Genomic DNA, 25,868 nt, shown 5'->3' on the forward strand with positions numbered 1-25,868 from the left:
GCCGGCACTGTAAATATATATGCACGTCAAATGCTGAATGCGTATGGTTAAATGACTTTCACGGTTAAAATTTCAACCAATAAAAATAGCTTATGATATCATACCCTTCCAAGTACGATAAGTGTTGAAGCCATCTGGCTTTCCGTGATATCTTAACCCCGTTATTATAGGTAAACAATTAATGTTTTTTTTACGCGTGGGCTTCACTGATACACATTCAACGCGCATGCGCCGATGATGCTGTGAGAGATCTGCCAAATGCGCCTAGAGCTAGCTATAGCACAGACGTCTAAGATAAGAACAGTGATGTTTCGGCACTATAGATGAACGGATGATGGAGTTTTGACGAAATTTAACAAAAGTGGAAAATACATCTTAAGGATTATTTGGATATTTATAGAACTTTAATCGTCGCCATGGCCACTCGTCTCGTGGTCATCCCGGGGCCAGGGATGTCTGTAGTAAGTATATAGATATATTCAAAGTTTACAAATACACATTGCACTACGTGACCGCCCGGTCTTACACGTACAAATGTGAAGTGTCTATATACCATCAATACAGTATATATTAATTAAGATTTTATCATTTAGATTGGTTTGATTTTAAAATCCCGACTATAAAGAATTTTCATCGAACATGAAAACTGAGTAGAGGAAATTTAAAATGAAACCTTCTGAACGGATGCAAGCTCATTTTGCCGGTATGAAGCTTATCAAAGGGTTCAAAACTTCGAACTGAACGGCCGAGTAGAGAAGCGGGGGGTGGGAAGAGGGGAGGGGAGGAGAGGGAGGAGGATGAGTAGGAGGGAGGGAGGGGAGGGGAGTGGATGGTTACGACCTATGTTCAGCCGAGTATGTAGATACATACAGCAGGTGTACCAACTAGTATATCTATGTTATTAAATATTTACATAGGAACATCATATATTAATACCGATTTTATTGCATTATATATACACTTTGTATGTTCTATTTCTGTCAAATGTATAAAGTTTTTATTTTAATCATATTCACAACTACATTATAATAATGTAGTCAATTGCCAACTCTTAATTATTCAGTGACTGGCCCGAGATCTCTCTGACACTATCTGCCAACTCTTAATTATTCAGTGACTGGCCCGAGATCTCTCTGACACTATCTGGTAACGGGAGTGTCACACTAGCCCGAGATCTCTCTGACACTATCTGATAACGGGAGTGTCACACTAGCCCGAGATCTCTCTGACACTATCTGGTAACGGGAGTGTCACACTAGCCCGAGATCTCTCTGACACTATCTGGTAACGGGAGTGTTACAATAGCCCGAGATCTCTCTGACACTATCTGGTAACGGGAGTGTCACACTAGCCCGAGATCTCTCTGACACTATCTGATAACGGGAGTGTCACACTAGCCCGAGATCTCCCTGACAATATCTGATAACGGGAGTGTCACACTAGTCCGATATCTCTCTGACACAACTATCTTGTAACGGGAGTGTCACACTAGCCCGAGATCTCTCTGACACTATCTGATAACGGGAGTGTCACACTAGCCCGATATCTCTCTGACACTATCTGATAACGGGAGTGTCACACTAGCCCGAGATCTCTCTGACACTATCTGGTAACGGGAGTGTCACTCTAGTCCGAGATCTCTCTGACACTATCTGATAACGTGAGTGTCACACTAGCCCGAGATCTCTCTGCTCAAGTTATCTGGTAACGCGAGTGTCAACCTAGCCCGAGATCTCTCTTATCCTATCTGGTAACGGGAGTGACACAATAGTCCAAAATCTCTCTGATCCTTTCTGGTAACGGGAGTGTCACACTAGCCCGATATCTCTGTGATCCTATCTGGTTTAGGGAGTGACATACTAGCCCGAGATCTCTCTGATCCTATCTGGTTTAGGGAGTGACACACTAGCCCGAGATCTCGCTGACACTATCTGGTAACGCGAGTGTCACACTAGCCCGAGATCTCTCTGATCCTATCTGGTTTAGGGAGTGACACACTAGCCCGAGATCTCTCTTATCCTTTCTGGTAACAGGAGTGTCACTCTAGCCCGAAATCTTTCTGAACCTATCTGGTAACGGGAGTGCTACACTAGTCTGGGATCTTTCTGACACTATCTGGTAACGGGAGTGCTACACTAGTCCGAGATCTTTCTGACACTATCTGGTAACGGGAGTCTCATATTAGTCCGGGATCTTTCTGACACTATCTGGTAACGGGAGTCTCACACTAGTCCGGGATCTTTCTGATCCTATCTGGTAACGGGAGTGCCACACTAGTCCGAGATCTTTCTGACACTATCTGGTAACGGGAGTGCCACGCTAGTCCAAGATTTTTCTGGTCCTATCTGTTTAAGGTGTGACACACTAGCCGGATATATTTCTGGTTTGATCTTATATTAGATCGAGTTAGTTCACTTTGACCGTAATATCTACCTTCTGAATGAAGTATTCTGCCTTCCCTGGGGCCATATTAGAAAATTTTCCCTAGTCGTGTCTTGATATTCCCCGGATCCCATATATCTGGAACATAGCTCAGAGTGCTGAACACTTAATTACATCGACAGGTACGATGAAATCTAACATGCCTAGATTTGATCCCCTGTATATGCCAATGAACGTTTTACACATACGTACTCTACCAAATTAACATAGTTGGACGCCATAGTTGTCATGGTAACCGAACAGGTTTGGGTGCGATATTTCGCATCGAAAATCACATCGCGGTTATGATATCTATGATGTTATCTGCCAACATACGAAAAGGTTATCTCGGCCTTACAAATACCAGCAGCAGATGTGTTAAAACGGTCAGTTGACATTAATTGCCTGCTTTGAACACTGATCTCATATAGAGAGGCACCCCGGTTTCTAGCTTAAATGGCCGAGTGGTTAAGATGTCCAGACATTCTACATACTAGCTTTCAAGTACTACGATGCGATAGCCATGTTGTTAATATGTCCCGAAATTATATCATTCCTCGGTCTTCATTGATTCTCAAGTTCAAACACAGTTAGATAACCAAGTACCGACCAGAGTAAAGCGAGTTTTCTCCGGGTACTTTGGCCTTTCTGAATCTTCGGAATCGGGCACGACCTTGCAATGACCTTGGCTGTTAATAGGACGTTGATTAAATTAAAAGAAAATCAAATCAATGCACCATAATTTAATTGAATGGCATTTTGAAAACTGCTTTTCACAATTGCTGAGAATCTTATTCTGAACTTATCTCCGTGTAAAACACAAAAGAGTGATAAAGGCCAATTTTGACTTTTATTTACCACGACGATGGATGCAAAGGTCCTTTGTTATAAACAATGTATTCCTGTATTCAAACGATTTAATGCATGTGTATTTTCATAAAACATTTTCTAGATAAACGTTATCACGGATAGAAATCTCGCAACATCGATGTTAGCTGCTCAAAATAAACGTATAACAGGCACGATTATTTAATGTTTTTAAACTCCAAGCATTGACAAAGCCGATATACAGAGACTATAAATACACCAAATATTTGAGGAGATGATACCGATATTGTAAAATATTTGCAAAGAGATTTTTTTTCTGAAATGGAAAATTTCAAAATTACTCGAGAATATCTTTGACATAAAAACCAGTGTCCAGACGATGATGCGTTTGGAATGCTTTCTTGATTGTATTAATCCTATTACTATTACTTCTCTCCCTTATCTCTGGAACTCTTTTGATGAGGAGATCAGAAAAAATCGTTTATGTTTTATTTCGTTTTTACCGTTTGGATGTATGTTCAAAGCGTGTGCGTCGGCGTATATCGCTTAGATACTCATCATTTAATGTCAAACTTAGAGTCTAGCGATGGGATCCTATCAATTCAGAAGATACTTTGATCGGTTAAAAAGGAAACGAACATTTGGGAATGTAATGTAGAGGAACAGGAAAATACTCAATCCTGTCGGGCGACCCGACAAGGAATCGAACCGGGGTCTCCAATGCGATAACCCAACGGATATACCTACTAAGCTAAAGAAAGAAACTTGGTGAACTTCAGAGACACTGTAAACTATCTGATCATATGATTGGAACAGAATTTTATTGTAAGGGCCTTGGTTAAGTTTCGGATCTAGTAAAAATTCATTTCATTTTACCTCATTTATTAACCTCATGAATAATTATTAATTAGTTGAAATACTGTTTTATAATTCTTTTCTGAAACGCTGGGACTTGATGTAAGATAGAGAAGCCAACTCAAAATTGATAAAACGAAAATAAAATTATTTTCAACCTTCTATGAAAATTTTAGAAAAATCAGCCCAGGAGCTCCAGAATAGGAAGCGTTGCATTTAAAAAAAATCATGATATCGCACAAGTATCGTTGATGACGTAATCACTAGTTAAAGTATTTAGAACCACAAAGATATATAACAAATACAATGAGGTCAAGATGCCAAAATAACAAAAATAAGAGGTCAAGAAGCCAAATTAGCAAAAATAATGAGGTCAAGATGCCAAAATAACAAAAATAAGAGGTCAAGGGGCCAAAATAGCAAATATAATGAGGTCAAGATGTCAAAATAGCAAATATAATGAGGTCAAGATGCCAAAATAACAAAAATAAAGAGGACAAGAGGCCAAAATAGCAAAAATAATGAGGTCAAGATGCCCTCCATTTTTTTCTTCATTAACTACGAAACTCGGCTCTAGCACTAACACATTTTGACTTCACTGACACACAAAACAAAGAAAGAGAACCAAATAACATCCTAATGACTCAAACACTCAACATGCCCCATTAATTAATTGCATCGTTGAGTCCTGATTAGCTTCAAGAGATCTATAAGACTTCCCGTAATGTAGTTCGACACACCATCACTATATAGTCATCCAATAAAATTACAAATAGTTGTTAGTCAGAAATAGCTGTAGCGTGCGTTCACTGACCGAAACCTGTGAATCACAACAAAAACATTCCTATTCTGTTTACCAGTGACGGGATCATTGTACTAACAAAGGCCAAAGATCAACGTCAATATAGTTCTTCGTACAGTCTCGACATTGTCATATCATTGACCATCTTTTAATTACTAGTGAAACGTGTTTCGAACTTCAAATGATTATAACCGATGAAATAAAAAATAAAGAATATTGAGATTTGTTTTGAAACTTAATGTTGAACTAAAATAATTCTTCCAAATGATACTGAAATTTGTTTTCAAATTTCGAATAATCAAACGATAAAACAAAGTTATTGTTTTAAATAATATGGAGATTTTGTTCGAAAAAATAATATTGAGATTTTGTTCGAAAAAATAATATTGAGATTTGGTTCGATTTTTTTTTATAACCAAACGATGAAGTAAGATATTTCTTTGTTTTGTATGACCTTTGAATATGACATCAGATTGGTTTAGGTTGATTTTGTGTGGTACTGTAGTTGGGTTTCTCTGACCAGGCGTTGATTCTTTGTTTTCTGTGGCCTTCGATGACGTTCGGCAGTTTGGTTTCTCTGACCAGGCTATAGGGACTAACATTTGGCCCGCTGCCACCATCATCTGCGATGAATAACCTGGCGCTGGGTGCAGACAGTTAGCAGGTGGAACATCCCACACAGTCTCGTGTTTCCTATAACATCACCATCTGTTCTAGCGGCATCAAACGTCCACGTTCTCAGCTTTCTTTATTTTCCCACGAATTCTCCACACGCAGTCATAATATTTTTGTATGGAAAATAACATCCGTCTGGATTTAGGCTAATGTAACGATATTATTTACTTATACTGCAAGCAAGTACATTTACAACATTTGTAACACATTAATTTTATAAGAACATATAAAAGTTTTGCTACTTACATGATTTATTTTTCGTTTAGTATGTGTAATGATACATTCATAATTTTGATTCATATATTCTGTATTTGCATATTACAGAGCTATATGTCTTTGAGAGTAAGAATTGATTGTGACGTCATGTGTTTGCGAACTCAACGTCATCTGTTAGGAGAAAACGACTCTCACAAAATAATGACTTGACAATCGATACCTACCCGCAGGGGAGCTAACTCTTTAATTTGCAAAGACGATTATGGCCCTCTGTGGAGGGATACATCTAGAATTGTCTCCCTGAAAAGAGTTATTTTCTCGAAGGCGAAGGGGAGACAATTTTAGATATATCCCGACACATAGGGACATAATTACTTTATCATACCGAACAAAATTAAAAGAAAAAACATCTCTGTTAAAAGAACCCATGAAGATATTTCCCGACAACAACGTTGCTAAATTCGTTTGGCTACAAAAAATAAGCAAAAGAGTTGGCATTGTTGGTTGACGTTGCAGATGATGTCAACTTCCGGTCATGTGCGGATCTTCCAAGGGGTTATTTCACTGGAGTTATTTCCCTCGGGGGTTATTTCCCTGGGGTTATTTCCCCCGCCTTCCAATTCCGGCGGAACATCTAACTTATTCAATGTCATGTGATCAAGTTTAATCCAATCAGAACATTATAAACGAAAGTGAGGTATAATAATGTATGTTGTAAGTCATTGTATCATATTGGCAATTACATAATACACGTCATATACTGCAAAACATGTTCGCCTACTACACTTCGCGACTTCGTTAATTTCAACATATTCGTGAAAACATCAATATTCGCAATATAGGACTATCGAATACATTTACTTTTTGTACTTATACATTTATTTTGAAACATTTGAATTCGCGTTTGAGCGTCTCGCGAATTTAAAACTCGCAAAAATAAACCAGTTCACAGTATATCCGTCAAGAGATGTGAGTCAGCTTATATTGGTATATCCTTCTGATTGGGATTTTCAGCTGATGTTCATAGTCCATATTTTTTACTTTTTTTTCTACGCTTTTATTAGGTCAGATGGCCGTTCAGGCCCTTGAGCCTCTTGTTTTCATTACAGTAGTGTAATGTGTGTAATGTTAATTACCAAATATGCAGGTTCAATGCATACATTTACATTTATTCCTGTCCGACATTCTAGTACAGTTCGTATGTCTGACACAGATAAACAAAATGTAATTTTAATGTAGTCTGCAGATATCGGTGGATAAGAATCTTACTTTGGGTAGGATTCTCTGTAATTTGAAGGTGTAATCATACTACGTGTCAACAGAAGCGGAAGGTTAGTAACACAAACTCTATCGCACAAATATTTTTTAAGAAAACTGGAGCATTTATTGCAGTCTCCGTTGAATTGGTCGTGTCATGAAAAAAAAAGATACTTATTGCTATCTCAAGATGATATTATAATTGATTTGAATACTGTTTCATAATCCTGTTTGAAACATACGAACACCAGGACTTATGAAAAGATAATCCGACTCAAAAATGATAAAACGGAAACATAAATGTTTGTATCTTTCTGGAATAACTCCAGTTTTTAATACTTTTTTGAAAATGATACCTAATGGCTATCTCAAGATGATATTATAATGAATTTCTGCTAAAAGTGAATGATTTAATAGAATTAATCACTAAAATCTGACTATGAACTCAACATATGTCAATGATTTTCTCAAACATGTTGGCAATGACGTTTTGTAAGCAAATTATTAATAATTAATATGTTTATGACAATGTAATATGCAGCTAATGTCATTTCTGCGAGGATTTGATCATTTTCATGGATATCTATCAACGAATACATTAAAGTTTGTCTATTTATTGAGTTTTGTTACCAACATATACACATTTGATTAAACATTTATATTTGCTTGTTTTTTGTTTTAGACTGATCTAGAACCACGCGCTCCACAGGAATCCCAGAGAAAGTTAGGATGTTTAAAGTGCGGCGACAAGTGCCCTGGGTTGGACGCACATTACTGGAGGTATCTGAAGTGTTTTGGCACTAGCGTTTAATATGATAAAAGTTAAATAAATGTACATTGTCAGAAACATGTTTTGCCAATTTCGTTTTGCATCGGTGTGCCATGAAAGATAATGTTTACTTACTTTCACAAGGAGATACACGCGAAAAAGATACAGTAAGATATTCATAGTTTATAGTTCGTTCAGAATATTATAAAATTGATAGATTTCAATGGTCTATAATTTCTTGATGTACTGATTGGAACTTATTGGTGGGTTTGCATATTGAAGCATTTGAAATCGTCATTCACGTGACAGTGTGTGACATGTTTAAAATATCGCGAGGTAATAAATTTTGCGACTTTGATGGAATTCGCGAATTTGATTCCCCAGCAAATGTTAGCTATTATTCAGCGATGAATCAGTGTACTGTAACCGACTGAGGTTACTCTATTAGTGATTTCGTCAGTTTGCTATGTTTCAGAGAGATAACACTATGAATTACATAATAGTGACTGCTATCGCAACGAGACAACCAAAGTTTATACCACGGTCTCCCAAAATACATGAAAGAGAATGCACTCTTTTATTGCTTTAGATAGTGATTTCATAGTGTGGGCCAAAAGTACGTTGACTTTTCAGAAAATAAAACTTATATTCTCAGGTTGTAATTACATCTTAAATAAGCGCGCTTAAATTAGCAAAGCTGTGACTTATATCTTGAAACTAAACACGTTGAAATAAGCATTATCGTGACGTCATTTTAAAGGCTTCTGTTTTCAGAATTACGCGCATGGCGTCCAATACTGAACTCGTCGGGTATTATCGCGGGAATAATCTATTCCCCTAGAAGTTCCCGATGCCTGGCGTCCTATCAGTGCATTTTCAATGTTTGAGTTTTTATAAGTTTAATTATGTTACAGAAGTGCAAACAATATACGTTAAAAAAGAAACAGAAAAAAAATACGCATAACCCCATAAGATATGCTATTGACGAACTTTCACTGCCCGCCATTGCGAACTTCTAAGCGTGTTGGAATAAAATCCTTCACATGGAATTTTAATTCTTACAACTGAATGCTGCAGAGTAAACATTTTATAGATAAGCTCGTAAATAATAAAGATGCTGTGTGTAGATGGCGCATTGCGTTCTGCTAGGCTTATCGTAAAATGAGGAACTTTCTGTTCGGCTGTCCTATCTACTAGCTACAGTATGGTATAAAATGTTCGTTGAGTAGAAAATGTTCCTTTGTTTTCCTGATGTCTATGGAACCATGAATGTAAAAAAACGTTATTTGTTTAATACAATAATAGAATCATTCTTTCAATGGTGAACAACGGCTATCTCTTTCCACGAATTTCACGCGAAAAACTAATTAAAGGACTCATTTTATAAAAAAAAAAAATTAATAATTTATTTTTCTTTGATTTATTTTAAATGTTTTTCTTTGTTTTCATTTATATTTAATATGACTTTCTGATTGGACGTTTTTTTATGAATACCTCCATGATGAAAAGTCAGAGAATGTCGCAAAAAACCTGACGTTATCATGACGTCTCAAAAGAGACAATGACTTTGTATGTTGATAAGGAAAAATGAAACCTTGAAAATTCGATACATTTTACATTAAAACATGTTTTATTTATCAAGTAGTCTGAAAAATCAATCATAAGCTTTGTTGTTACTTTTTTTAATTTCATCAGGTTTTGAAGAATTTTTTTTGTGCAAACTTTTATACGATTCCACTTCGCAAAAGGTTTTACATTCCTGTACACTTGGTAAAAAATGTCAACACATAAATGATCGCATATTCATATTAATATTTAAGACAACATAAAATAATGACTGATGTATGAAGCAAAATTTCAAAATAAAATCTTTATATTCATTAGGCCATGCCTTTCTTTTACAAAGGCACCAAAGTATTTAATTTTGATTCATGACATCTTTAAATATGACTGATATATGTAAACAATAAAGTGGAAAATGTTAAACATATGTTATTTATTATCTTGACATTCTTGTTATGAAATTACGTTAATGTAGCAAACTGTAAACGCTTTAACGTTCTCACGGTTAAAATTTTCACATTTTTGATCGTGCCCTCTTACGCAAAAATACAGTTAACACGAACATGCGATGTGTTTTTAGTTTTGAAATTCTTGTTATGAAATGTCATTAAGATAGAAAATTGTAAATGTTTTATTATTTCATACTTAAATTTTTCACAATTTGGATCGTGCTCTCTTACGTAAATGTAAAGTAAACACAACAATGCATGTGTTTTGCTGAGATCACGTTGCGGCCGTGGTTTCAACGTTATCTGGCTATGATACGGTTGGGACTGTAAAACCATGAGCTTTATTGCGAGGCGTTATAGTCAATAAAGATAATTCATGGTAGCTGTATTATAATCGCATTCAAATGCAATCCCTTATCTCTGTGGCGTGTGTCAGATTTTACGTCAAATACTGGCCCACTATATGCCATATTTTCAAGATGTCTGACAATATGTTGTTTCTGGCAGCATATTGCAAGCCTGATGTAGAGTCAGTTCTTATAAGCTAACATTTTCATTCCTAGTGTATGATTTCGGGTTATCAACCTCTTTACTGTTCGACTCTCTCTGTCTTGAAGTATCTCGAATTATAGAATATTCTCGTAACATAGAATCTTATCGAGTTTTACTATCAAACATCTTAGTTTTTTTCGGACTCTCATTTTCGCGTTTTTCATGGCGATATGATTTCACAATCCTGAGTCCTATGGTACTGTGAAATCATTTATTTTCGTTTGACTCATTTTTTTTGTGGATTATAAAACTTTACAGTTTAGTTGACACTTAAATTCGTGGAGAAGATCGTACACATTACAGTCGAACCTTATACACTATGACCTGTACTTTGTGATCACTATAAACTTACATGACATGAGTTTACATCCATACAAAATAAATTTTCAAGGGGACGTAAATCCGTTGATTTTGGTCAAAAAAAAGTATCTACAAAAATTAAACCTCCACGAAAAACACAGATTTAATAGTATTTTCGCCTTAATGTAAATGTTTAAATCGCAAAAATAAATTGTCACGAAAAAATGTCAGGCATAGGCACAGAAAAACCTACGGATGAAAACGCGACAATAAGTTGTCGCAAAAAATTAAGTTGGTTTAAAATATATATTATTGAAGTCACGTGAAAGAACATTGATTCTGAAATGATAATTCATAAAAGTTAGATATGATATTTAAATGAAATGTTTGTTTGCAGGAAAGTATGCAAACATTGCCGATGTTCCCGAGAAGACCATGACCTTCAACCTCCTGATGAAAGAGATTCTCAGCCAATCAATCTCCTCTTTGATTCGCTGCCCCGCCATGGCGACCAATCAGATTTGCTGCAGCGTCTCGAGCGCCTTAACCTTGATGATTCTGCGGCCTTGACCCAGATATGTGGTCCAGACAACGATGTGGTATTAGCAAGGATTATATCTGAAAACCTGGTACGTGTAAAGAAAAAAAAAAAAAGTGAGAATTTGAATAAAATTAGAAAATTGTCTTATGTACCAAACCTGTTTATAAAGATCATCCAACGAGCAAAGAAAAAAAAAGTTTTTTTTTTTATATAAACTGGTCAATTTGTGTTTAAATTGGCCTTCTCGAATTCTCAAGTGGCCTTGTTTTGCAGGTCGGCTTTAGGCACAGATGGTCGCTAAGGCATATTTTAATATATATTTATAAAATCACTTATAGTTATTTTCATAATATGATATCAGTAATCCAAATACCGAGTGTTGGATTTTATTTAATTTGTATCTACATAATTCGAAACAATGTATTATTTTCTTGAAATTAAATTGAATGCATCATAAGGCTGTTTTGAAATCCCGTATACATACTGTACACAACTTTCTTTCTCGGCTACTGAAATTTTCGATTTTCGATTAAAATCAAGTTTGCGGATATCTATTTTGCGAATTCTAACAATGAATTGAATTATCTTTTAAAACTATTTAAGTAAGGGATAATTCACGAAGATACACTTTTTTGAATATGTCCCTATCCCGAAAATTGCAAAGATACTTCGCATGCGAAAGCTGTTTACAGTTTTACTTATGAATTCATTCATTTTATCTTCCTCCTTTTAAATAGTGGCAATGATCTTTAATACATTATCATTTTCATCCAGCGCTCACAGAAATATATAGCAATGCTTCCCAAAGATAAACAAATGTTTGCTGCTCAGCTAAGAAGAAGACAACTTCAGAAACAACTTCCACTTCATGACCTTCATCACAAATTCTGCAACAGCTTATCGGAAACAGAAATGCAAAAATTCCAAAAGTTTACAAATAAAAGGAGATTAAAATCGGCTGGTATTGGGCAGATACGAGATCTACCGAAATCCGGAGAACACGTGAGTACTTATTAAGCATGTCACTGACTGGTACTCTTGTTACTGTAGCCAATAAGGAGACAGACCAATGCATCTCAAGCTGATCAGTTATAATAAGATTATTTTCTAAATATATGTCAAAGAAACAAAATAATCAGCAGTGATACTTTTGATATTATAGGCAAGTTCGACTGACTCGAATATAGATTTTTGGAGTTAAGTACAAGATATGACTAAAATTTTTGCTTTATCATTTTTGTGATTTTTGTATTGATTTGCTTTGCATATAAAGCTATTTCAATGATATTAAAATTGAGTTTTTAAGTGTCGTTTCAAGTTCTGGTCATGTTTTACTATATACTCTCTGAGGAAGTTATAAAGCGTTAAGATTTAGCTTAGACACGCCTGTGTGAGATTAGTATATAGGGTTTGTTTGAATGGACTCTTATTCTGATGTTGTAATTCCATTGAGGCAGTAAGCTGATAAGCACACGTCTTTATTTCAATATTTGAAACAGTTGCTCACATTTGTCTTCTGTCAAACTGATTTGAGATTTAATCTAGACACACGAATACATTCACTTAAGCTCATGTACAGACTTAATTGACCACACCCTTATGCTGACGTCATCTCCGTACATGTTTGAATGGCGCACGTGTATTTCACCCACAAGGCCTCCTTCTGAGGGGAAATGCTATAAATAAGTTACTGAGATGCTTATCGCCTGCCTGAGCCTGTTTTCCAGAGTCAGATAGACTTTGATAAGAGCATGTAGTTTCTATCAATCTGTACTGTACAGTTAACCCTGTTGAATATGCGACCTGAGTGATCAGTTGAACATACAATTGAAATATTCTTCAGTCTCCCCAAAATACGCAACTACACTAACATCTTCTCAACTTAGGTAGTCTCCAAGAATGTCATCATCATGCAATTTTAGGAAATGTCAGTACGAAATATAGAATAAGAAAAATAATGGAATTAATTATGTAAAGAAAAATCAATCTATTTAAATAATAATGTTTTTCATTAAGGATCGTAAAACAATGCATTAATCAAAATACAAAATGATGAAATACAAAGATGTTACCGCGATGATAGTGATAGTGACAAGATTGCCTGTATGACATCCTACTGTAAGAAATATAAAATGTGCTAGCGAATTCAAATTAAATAGAAATGCCACTCCCACCAAAATTTTAAACAGCTACGCAATAGGCGTAATTGATACGCCACAATAAATATCGATGGTTACCCGTGATGATATCTATTTGGATATATTTGTGGCATAACGATTATTAAAATTTTATGGTCGTTCATATCTTTGTACCCACTCGCATACTTGAAACTTTGTTTTTGTCTAAAGTTCCAATATCCGTATCTGTCTGATTTTTTCATGATTTAGAAGAATTTTGAAAAAAAAATCCTGTTGTAAATCATACAGAGATAGGACTAAATCGAAGTAAATATGAGCAATAATGCTTCGGAAGCTTTTGATAAAAAATTTGAACATGGATAAATGTGTCCCACTTTTCAAACAAGCTGACGTTACCGAGAACACCACGTGACTACGTAACAACGTGTCGTCCTTCCGAACTCTTCCGAGAACGGTTCATGACCTTTCCGACTCCCGTTTGACAATAATCGAAACTTAGCGACCAGTTTCAAATGAAGGCATGTGTACAAGCATCGACTTTCAACAACAACTGTACAAAGTTATTAGAAATTATTATAAATATTTATTGATATAGCTTAAAGAGACAATTCATTCAGGCAAATTCTTTTACATAACCAATAAGCAAAATATAGCATAAATGTATTGTTCTACATTTCTTATGAAACATATAACGTAAAACATTGACAAATTCCACAACATTGTTAAGTATTTTAATTAATATCGTTGAAATATCAAATTGTTGATCAATAAGATTAAGCAGGTACAATATTAACTCTGTACCCATACCCGAGCCAAAGTCACGCACGTTAAACAAATGAACTACATAACCACTGAGAAGGTGATAAAATGATTTTTAGGCAAGAAAAATCACCTAATAAGGTAAACACACTACTGTCAGAGCGATTTGAGCAGTTCTAGCCAAAAGTTGCATTACTTTACGAGCAAGGGACAGGGTTCGGCATACAAGAAGTTCGACCACAGTGTGTAATGGCGGACAGCGAGCAAGTTTGAATATTTCACACACATGTCATCCCCATAGGCGTTTCTGGCATATCACAGTAAAACTGACTGATGTAATTTCCATTAGAACTTGTTTTATCTGATATATATACAAATTTTAATGTTCTCTTAGACTGAATTGTCCCTTTAATTTTAACCAAATCTACAAATACTAAAAATGATGGTATCGAATCTAACTTGACTTTTTGATGCTAGTTACCTATAGTGTAATTATACTGCCTGTGTAATGTACCCCTGTTTTATAAACAGAAATGCCATCGATGTCTCAAGGCGGTGGAGAGTGGTGGAATTGCTGTTGTAGCTGACCGCATGGGTATTGGCACGTGCTGGCATCCGGGCTGTTTCACGTGTGCCACGTGCTCGGAGCTACTAGTCGACATGATTTATTTCCATAAAAATGGCGACATTTACTGCGAACGTCATTATGCTGACTCCATTTATCCACGTTGCTGTTCTTGTGACGAAGTAAGTCTGTGTTGTAATATGATTACCACATACGTAGACTTATTGCTGATCACACTGTGTAATCTGCAGTAAAACATTAGATACTACATATTTTATTACTTTGTATGGTTTTCTAATTCCCTCATGTTATTTTGGGTGCGGCGGATAGTGTATATAAAACAACAAGCAAATGGGTGATGGATGGATGGATGGATGGATGAATGAATGAATAAATGAAAATAAATGAATGAATAATTAAGTAAATAGTTTTAGATAGAATGAGATAAATAAATAAATAGATAAATACATAGTATGATGATGATAAAGGGAAATCAACAACAACAAAAACCAATTCAAAGAAATTCATAGCCTACATAATACCAAAATTTATCTTTTGCCGAGGACTAGGTTTTGTATTATAAAACTTAAGATATGTGTACGACTGAAAGTGTAAGAAGGGGGATCTAAGGGATGGATGCATTCAGTACTAGAATCACTCCCATCTTGAACATCTCAATTTTGCATTATTTTTTTTACCAATTTGTCCTTTGGTCTGACACTCCATGTCATGAAATCCCTTTCTGAAGCAAACGAACATTCCGTCTAGAAAAATAAATTGCGATAATGCCACATTTTTATCGTGCCGCCTTTATCCGTTATGTAAATCATTCTTGCATAATAGCATCATACTGCAATAAAGCACATGTTTAATATGGCAAACTAATTATCATAACATCTGCTACACATGGTTAAAGTTACGTACAAACATATCCTTTCGACAAGTCATGTCGGCCTTTGTGTGTGCTGTGAAGGAATTTAGTAAGACAACAAAAATCTGATATTTTTTTCTTAATTTAAGAAAGAATAAAGGAAATAGAAATATGAAAAAATTCTTTGATAAAGGGATGTTTATTTAAGTAGTATATATGCTTAACTATGCATTATACAGAGCTTCAGCTTAAACGTGGTTGAATTTTAATTGTCCACTTTGGATTATAATTAATAGTATACGATACTTATCCTTATTTTTCCGCGTAATATTTAGTTCTTAATGGTACTTTTAATCGGTGGGAGAGGGCAAGGGGATTCAAAATGACCTTCAGTTGAAGTATGACACAAAAGGAAGTAGACTTTAAGAAAGAGGAGATCTAGCTTTAATACATGACGCCAAATGATACCTTAACTTTGTCTTCTTTAGGATATCTCACTAGATCAAATAAAAATGCACAAGCTGTAGAGTCAAATTGATATATGTACAATTGCACGTCTATACGAAAAAGGTATTATGATTGGATTGAGGAGCGGGTGTTGGTTTTTCGCTTTTATCAACGATTTTTTTACCAGAAATCAGGAAGCAGTCTGAGAATTAAGTTTTTGTTTAACCAATCAAAAAATACGTATCTTTTTGTAACGTCATTTGTGATTTGCTAAGTCTAAACTTAAGATTTTTTTATGATCTTGGAGCCAAAATACACACAAACCCATACAATTTTAGAACGTTGTTGTTGCGTGTGTTGCGGGCGTGGTGAATATTGTAGATTTTCCTTTACATATTAAAGTGAATAGTCGGGCAAAGAAACCCAGTTTAAATGCGTTCATTGGCCTTTCAAAAGTTCTCACATATTAATACGACGGTCAAGTTCTGCTTACGTTTCCCAGTTCTGACCATTGAAATAAAGAAAAGTTGAAAGCATTGAAAGCGAGGCTGTGTGGAAATGTAACCACGGACATAGTCAGCCGGGAGGACGTTTTAGGATTCCGGTACTTTAAATTAATTTCTTCGTACGCAGACAGATTTTGACGTTCTCTTTCATAAGAAATTATACAGGATACATTCACATTATTTTTACCAACTTTAGCTATCCTTGCCCGACTGTTCACTTTAAACTACACACCTATTTCACATGGCGGCTTAATCTATATAACAATTTATATACATCACCCGTCAACTTTTACAGATAATTTTTGCGCGTGAGTACACCCAAGCTGAGAAACAGACATGGCACGTGCAACATTTCTGCTGTTGGTATTGTGACGCGCCCCTGGCGGGCCAACGCTACATCGCCAAGAACGATAACCCATATTGTATTCTCTGCTTTGATAAGTTGTATAGCAAGGTAAGAGTTGCCGTTGTCTATTAAATGCAAATGAATTAATTTGGTTGTGAAATGACCATTTTGGTAGCAACATTGTATTTTTAACTAAGCTCAATAACCAAATAAAATGCTTTTCCTAATAAAAATAACCAAAGTTTGATGCAATACTACATTAGTTTTGAACTGTTAGAAGGGAACTAACTCGAAGTGTAAACATTTCAAAATTTTCTCTCAAATACATTTTAGCTTCACAAGTTTTTTGAATATTTATTTCTAATCTATCTACTTGTCAAAATATGAGAAAAAACATTTCAGTATCAATGAGGTGAGACATACGAAATAAACAACATAACGTCTAGCTATACAATTAAAGGATAATGTTTATAATTATCATGATGTTAATTCGTCTAACAGTTCACTCGCACTGTCTTACCATTACACTTCTATTTCATTTGATAAATTCATAATTTTAGGGTATAATAAATATTTTTACCAAACATTTGATAAACTCCTACTACTGCAGTTTTGCGATATGATTTAACACCTGTCCGACGCTTGTTATTTAATTGTTTAATTTCTGTGCTTTATTATTGCATCGCTGGTTGCATACTAGTACATTTCAATATAATTTTAATTAGGATATTGTCGATATACTGGGGACGCTTTATCTTCAGGAACACAATCTAATTATGTCATGAACGTTTTACGTATATATTGGAAATGTACGGTAAAATTAAGCCAAAATTACACCTTTTGTCCACAAACATGACAGGATAGAAATAATACAGGTTTTATTTTATTGATAAATCAACGATCAGCGCTTATATATTGTCACTTTATTTGAATTGTTCGAGTGTGTTTAAAGCGTCCCATTTTATATCTTCATCTGGTTTTTTATGTGATTTTTAAAATTTTTATTTTTTTTATTATTATTACATTTTTTTTCAGATCTGTGTTACATGTGGGAAGACCATCACGGCAGATTCCCCAGGACTATCCCACGGAGAATTCCACTGGCACGCATGCCCACATTGCTTTAGTTGTCATGTATGCGCGCGCAACCTTATCAACCAACAGTTCCTGTTGAAGGACGGAAGACTCTTTTGTTGTCTTGATTGTAAGCAGACATTCACGAGTCGTCCGAATCAGGGCTTTCCGCGACACATGCATCCATGATTTTGCTGGAGCGTTAACATTAAAAATGGCAGATGGACTGTTCGGGTTGAAAGTGTGGCTGATGACGTGAACTTTATGTGTAAGGGACATACGTGTTTCTGAACATGATTTCAATTTCGGAAGTTTGGGTGACATTTTCTGATTTTATCAGAATGTAAACCAAATTATTCTTACGGCGACTTAATTTTGCGTTTTTAGCACAAACGACGTTTTAACGGTCATTTAATTACTGTAAACAACTTTCTTTCGCGTGAGATTATTTTTCGCGAATTTAGCGATCCAAGTAAATTAGCGAAAAGTTTATCTTCGCAAATTTATATCTTCCACAATTCTTGCACTATTAAAGTCAAATATTTCTCTATTCAATCATAAACTTGAGAAACTTAATCTCCACGAAACATTTTTGAAACGGAAAATCGCAAAATTAAGAAGCCGCGATAGATAGTTGGATTACAGAATGTGTTTTACAGTTAAAAAGCTGTAAATGAAATGTCTTCGTGGCGATTAATTTTTGCGAATTCTCGTCGCCCGCAAAATACGCAAAATTAACAGCACGCGAAATGATTTGATTTACAGTAAAAGCTGATTGTATCATTTAAAATATTTTAAAACGAAATTCAGCATTCATATTTTATACTTTAGTGAGAAGATATTATTTACATGTGTTACTTAATCATTTCCGATTAATGTCATAGTAGTATCATACATTAATGTTATTTCATGCTAAATGCCAAATACCATACTCTGTATAGTGCATTTTTTTATATAAAGATACATTTGATATATTTTATATATCATTATTAGCAAACTTTCATTTCGTTGTAGTTTCAGCGTCCACCTTGAATTCCTAAAAAATATTAAAATGTTGTTTTCATCATATTGTAGTGATATCAAAGTATTTTTGTTGGCAGTGGTTTATGTGTTTACAAGATGGCTGTTATTTTGTAATTGAATTCCCAATCGCTGGATGTCAAGGTCATTTACTATGCGGCGCTGCTTCAAAAAACCAAACACATGGCACGTCAGCAAATCACAAATAAAGATGTTTGTGCCGTAATAAATGTTTAAAAATATTGTTAACTAAAACATAACTAAAACAGGTGCTCTTTATTAAGACAAGTTGTTTTCATGCAAAAGATTATCTTTGAACACTAACTTGTGCATATAATTGTTATTGTAAACATAAATGTCTTGACACTTTTTCTTTTCAAACAGATCACAATTCAAATGATCACCTTGAAAGTCAACGCAAGATAAGATATATTGGAAAGGGGAAGTATTATTCTAGTCAAAATGAGGTGATCGCTAAACATTTTTGTGTTATAATCAAGCTTCATTTAAAATGTGACATAGCCGTTAAAATATTTTTTATTAAGTTTGACTTAATTTCGACTAATGTTACTCAGTGCCATTCACCTGCGCTGCCAGTCGGATAGAACAGCAGGGGTATTAGGATAACAACCAGCGACCTAAGAATAGACTAATATAATATCAGAGCATTTTGATCACTGAGCCATGACGTTATAATTAAGTTACCATTTAAATAAAATTACCATCAAAACAGGTCACCATTTAACTATTTTTACTATTTTATTGACGTTTATAATATATAGCATGTTATGGAGATCCATTTTTCATAAATTGAATGTTTTCTCTAGCACTTGAAACTTTAAATAGTAGCGTTCCTGTATTAAGATAATCAGATTATTATAATTTACGTGTAAGCAAATATTTACATTTATGTACTATGGTAATCGGTATTCTTATCATGTTGTCGTCAAAGGCAATAATTCATAGTGCTATAGCAATGTATTTTGAAATACAATACTGTATTTTCCAGAGAAGTATTAATTTTTTAATTTAATTTATTTGTAACTGTAGGAAGTCAATGTAAGTATTAATGTGATTGCGTGTAACAGTGTGTGATATTATGCCTTACTCTCCCTTGTTATTCCACAATGAACTTTCCCAGAATATTAGAATCGTCCAAATGTGTGATCAGGGGTTTGCATGATGTAGAAGCTCACAGTTATATATGTATAAATCTGGTATATCTTAAAGTCTGTAGATGCATACTCTTTTTGAAATTATTGTCAACGTTTTCGGATTGTTAGAATTAAAAGAAAAATAAAATATTTTCATTTTCATATAAAAACAATATGTTTATTATCCATCATCATTGCACTCTCATAACATGAACATTACATGTATCATACATATATCAAGTTATGAAATTCATCAAAAAATTATCCGCTCAATTTTCGCGCCATTTTCTCTCATACCTAGAGGTGTATATTGGTTTATCTCATACAATGCAATCTTTTGTCATATGACGAGGCATTACATCGCGAGAGTACAGCCTTATGACGTCACTGCGTAAAAATTGAATGTAAATTTTCGAAAACAGACTGGCTTTAACTCTTTCACCCCTATGTAACTTTAGTAGACTCTACCATCAATTGATCTGGATGAGTCCATTATGGCCTACAGTGGTGAAAGGGTTAATGTAGAGGAGACAATATGCATTTGTGATTAACTTATTATGCACCTTTATATGGATGATTGATTTACAGTCAAAAACTTTTAACTATAGCAATATCAAATTTCTAGATGAAGAATTATAAAATATAACATCGAGGTATGAGAGAAAAAGTTTCTTTCGTAAGTGGATACAAATAATAGGGATATTCTACCCCCAGTTTTACAAAATGTTGTAAAACTCTCGTCGCACCTCTGGTTTCACAACATTCAAGACCCTTGGATAGAACATCCATATCGTTCATATACTGATACCATTGTACGATTTGAAAACTCTTTCAAATACTATGAACAACCACCTGTTCTTACGATATATTTCCCACAATGTAGAGGTAAGTAGATGTCTAATTTATCACGAATGTACAAAGTAGAAATTTTGTACCATATATAATGTTTCAGTCATATGCTTGAATAAAACGGAGATAATAAAGTTGACATACTAATTATCTCCATACCATATTTCAAAACATAAACATAACAAAATGCTTAATTCACAAAACGTCTGTATTGACCAGGAATGAAATGCAACATTTAAATAATGTACTTTGTTTTTCACATCACAGAAACATGACAGGTATAGTGTAGGGTTGATAATTTTGGACATCTACTCCAGAAAAAAACCCACTTATAACATCTATATTGATGCATTTTTTTACAAACCATCTACCAATCACCTTAATACAAAACAAGTCTGTGTTCCATATATTCCGTCTTTGCAAATTACAGAGTTAGCTCCCTTGCGGGTAGGTATCGATTGTTACGTCATTATTTTATGAGAACAATTCACGTCGTTTTCTCGGAAAAGTATGACGTCTTGCTCCCAAACACATGACGTCACAACCAATACTCACCCACAAGGGCTGAAAACTATATAATATGCAACACAGAATTGTATACGTAAACATACGTATTTTAGCGACATTATAACATTCTGGCGATTTTCGCGTCATGCATTTTTCGCTAAATTATGACTGCGTTAATTGTATTTTCTGTTTTGTCATCAGATTTGAAATGCCGTATAGCCGGCTATTTTCGCACATTGCTATTATCGCGAAACTTTGATCCGCAAAATAATGAGAAATGGTTGAATCGTATCTACCCTTAAATTCATATCACGAAATATTAAGGCTTGTTCTTTGATCAAATTGCGAAAATTTTGGTCCGCGAAAATAACCGGTTATATGGTATCAATTGCTTAAAAAAAGGCGCAATATATCACTGCATTAACATGTTCGAAATCAATTTTGCGCTGAAATTGTATTGTCACAAATTATTTAAGTAAGTATAGAGTTTAGTGAGGTTTGATAAAGACGATTAAACACGATATATTGTTTTTACATTATTCGTTGTATGTCATGAATTCTTAACAAATTAATTTGATTGTAACAACATCGCTCAACCATCCCACCCCCACACTCCCACACACTTCAAATGAAAGAAACAAGTAAAACAATGAACACGAGAAAAGAAAATTAACCCAGCTAAAGATAACATTCCGTGATGTTGATGTTGATATTTAATGATATACATATAAAAATAGGTCTAAACAAATATGAAATATCAGCATCGTCATCATTATTATTTTCTTCCCAGAGCTATTATAAGGTGATTAAATGTTGTTACTCAGATTTTTATATATTGTTGTTTGCGAATTTAAATTCAGCGTTAGACAATCGGTACAGCAATCAAAATAAAACACAAATAGCAAACAAAATCAGCACAACTAACAACAACAAATACAACACAAAGTGTAAAATTATCATTGTAAACTTTTAAACTGAATTCAATATTATAAACAGTGACATTCTTTAAATGACAAAACAACTCAAAACAATGCAAAAATTGAAATGTTGATGCTTAATGAAGTATGAGCTTCGAATGAATTATATCACAGTATATATTGTGTTTTCAACTATTGTATGTTTTCATTAAATTTTTACAACATACATGATCTGTAAAAATATGAACAATTGATAATGATGGTCACTTGTAATATAATCATAGTGTTTTAACAATATTTACTACATTATACAGTATAACAAGTTACTTTAAATAATATCCAAACAGTTCTATGTTATTTGAGTTACTTCCCTTTTTACCGTTTTGTCAGCGATATTGTTTGACAGACACAAGAAACAGATGTAAAACTACGTTTATCTTTTTAAAATTGTATTACTATCTTCATACTTTGATTTCATATATAACTATAAACTATAAATTTTTGGGTCTCTCTTGTTTAAATTCCATTTCTAATAAGAAATATTCGATTGATAGTACAACTCATCCTCGATACTCCAGGGGTTACTTACATTAACGTTATATCCACCCCTGGACTATTTCATAATAAAATTGACTGCATTTGATCTACATCATACCTAGACTATGTTATAGCAAAGGCTTTGTGTGCGACAACGGATGAAACAGGTAGTTTTGTTTTGTTTTTCTCCCTAAACGCTTTAAGTGTTGCTATGACATTGTTCAGCAATAGATATAATGGTGTGCATATCTTTTACTATGAGAAAGTCCAGGAGTGGATATAACGTCAATGATAGAAACCCCTGGAGTATCGAGATGTTGAAGAATAAGAAGTGAAAATTTTCAGCTATAGCTTTCGTTGTTGTGTCTCGGAAACGCTATGTTCAAAATGCGATATTTTTCCATAACGTACACTGTATATATACCGACCACTGAATTCAGTTTCATGGCAAAAACTACTTATAGCGACCTCTGTATTCGATCTATACCAAATTCTGTATTTAATTTCATTGAAAGCAATTTCTATATAGAATACTGAATTCAATTTCAAATAACGCAATTCTGAATTCATTTTCAAAAAAGACGATGAGCTTCGTCGGCACCGATTATATCACTTCTCTTTCATGCATATCCAACATATTGTTTACCACCACTTCACACAAAGTATTTTGGTCGTCATATTTAACAATCTTGATTTTGATTTTCTTAACACGTCATTTCCCTTGATTCATTCGATATAAACATCCATGTATAATCATTCGGTGTAAACACTCACTAAGAAACATCTGGCATAAACATTCACTAAATGTTTTAGAAGTTTAAATCTTGCTTACATGAGTAAACAAGGGGATACAATTCCTCATATTCCAAGAATCTAATCACTTTAAATGTATACATGTATTGAACGTTGCCATTTAAATTTCTTGCGCTCTTGACATTTCCGGAACAAGCCACACGTCACCATTTCTTTATTGAAGCGTTCCTTTGTTACTTGCGTTTACCATGACCGTTTCCGGAATAAGTTACACGTCACTAATTTTAGTGTTACTTTGTTACTTCCGTTAACTATGACCTTTGTTCCCCTCCTCCTCCACTGCTTCCTACACAAAGTAATTGAGGGGTTCCGCACTTATTATTCTCTTTAAGACTCCTCCTAAACGTCTTACTTGTACACGCGTAAACGAGGAAATTTACCGCGAAGTTAGCATAATACAGAATCTGACATACTTGTTGTGTGAGAAAAAGAGGAATGTTAGGCTTATAAATTAGATTGTTTACAGCTATATAGAATCTAACTCCATGGCTCGGCAAGTTCAGCACCAAGAAAACAATGGACACCACCATCAGCATTACTGTAAGTCTCATCTGAGCTTTTGACAGAGTGTTGTGAGACGGGGAATAATACTTCTTCTCGTGTCGGCTGACGTGTCGGTAGGTGAAACTCCTAATTGCACGGATTACTAGAACGTTCAATGTAAAAATGGCAATGAAGGGTATAATGAATGTTATCGTAGAATCCACGTACGTTATAACGGCAATCAATTTAATATCGTCATCAATCATTTGACAAGCACTTGTTCTTTTCCCAGAATGATTCATGGCGATCTCCATCGTGAAGAAACTGTGTGCGTAAAACACTACAGCGAATGCTGTAACCACACTCGTTGCTATTCCAGATCTCTTCTTTGAGCAAAGAGAAGGGGCCCGTAAGGGGTGACACACGACTATGTAACGTTCAAACATGACAAGAACTACATACCACACAGATAAGAAACTCGTAATGTAAGTAACATAAACGGATACCATACACAGAGCACCATTCTTAGAAAATCGAACGTCCAGACTACCAAGCCAGCCGAGGAAAAGGGCCAGAAGAAACCAGGTGTCGGACACACTGAGTACAGAAAGGTAGATACTCGACGGGTGTCGACTGAAACTGGTGCACATGAAAACCTTAAAAGAGCAGATGTTTCCGACGATTCCTAGTATTGATATCAGCGGTATGGCGTACAGGTACAGTCCATGGACGAAGCCGTAAAACGGCAGTTGGTCGTGTGACGTATCATTATAATATGAGACGTTTGCCACGTTAATAGGCAGATCGACGAAGACATATGTTGTGTTATTCATCAGGCTGCCATCCACCAACATCTCCAACGGGGATCTGTTAAAAAATGAACATACATGTTATATCTTCTATTTAAACATAAAGGTTAAAACAAAGAAACTAGAACTGAGAAACCGAATGATTTATACAATGTAGAACACAGTTGATAGATAATTACAGTAGAGCACCTGTTTTTGTATTCTGTATTTGTATATTACATAGTTATCTGCCCTTGTGGGTAGGTATTAATTGTGACGTCATGTGTTTGCGAGCGTAACGTCATACTTTTCAGAGAAAACGACGTAAATTGCCCTTACAAAATAGTGACGTAACAATCAATACCTACCCGCAAGGGAGCTAACTCTATAATATGCAAAGACGGAATATCAAGAGAGGGAGAGTTACGTCTATTGTCAGAATAAGATGAACAGGTTGAGTGTGATGCTCGGTGTATTTGGCGCCATACTTTACTACATAGCACTATTAAGGTAAAGTGTAACACTGTTCGAGTTATACAGTTACACTTCAGGGCAACGAGAGTTCCAATCTCACTGTTACTTTTATTGTTTAGAGTGACCTCCCATCTTGCTGTAGCACGTCGGTTTTTGTCGATGGTTGTATCCAAGAAACATTTGAGTTACCTCCCTCTTTGTTTTGAAATGACCATTTTTTTTATTTTTTAACTGTTAATCTATTGTAAAATGTCTTTTTTGTCAGCAATAAGTAATTACTTGCATAGATATTTAAAAATAATCCTACCATTTTTAACAGATTTTTTTTTTAAATTTCATTTTTCCAATTGTTAAACAAAATGTAACTTTCAATATAGGTGAGGTATATTTTT

At 34.7% G+C, this 25,868-nt stretch overlaps 2 protein-coding genes across 2 annotated transcripts; one reads left to right on the plus strand and one right to left on the minus strand.

Annotated features, from left to right (window-relative positions):
- The first annotated feature begins 259 nt into the window (after window positions 1-259).
- LOC138336131 (testin-like) lies at window positions 260-21,094 on the plus strand. The gene is made up of 7 exons (XM_069285448.1): window positions 260-461; window positions 7,737-7,834; window positions 11,085-11,316; window positions 12,003-12,230; window positions 14,657-14,872; window positions 16,810-16,968; window positions 17,896-21,094. Exons 1-7 carry the CDS (start codon window positions 417-419, stop codon window positions 18,121-18,123), a joined length of 1,206 nt encoding a protein of 401 aa, XP_069141549.1. The 5' UTR covers window positions 260-416; the 3' UTR covers window positions 18,124-21,094.
- A 547-nt stretch (window positions 21,095-21,641) lies between these two features.
- Window positions 21,642-25,068, minus strand: LOC138336132 (thyrotropin-releasing hormone receptor-like). The gene has a single exon (XM_069285449.1). It carries the CDS (start codon window positions 25,066-25,068, stop codon window positions 23,983-23,985), a length of 1,086 nt encoding a protein of 361 aa, XP_069141550.1. The 3' UTR covers window positions 21,642-23,982.
- Window positions 25,069-25,868: the final 800 nt, after the last annotated feature.

The sequence above is a fragment of the Argopecten irradians genome, chromosome 12 (assembly GCF_041381155.1).
Source record: "Argopecten irradians isolate NY chromosome 12, Ai_NY, whole genome shotgun sequence".
Lineage (NCBI taxonomy): Eukaryota > Metazoa > Mollusca > Bivalvia > Pectinida > Pectinidae > Argopecten > Argopecten irradians.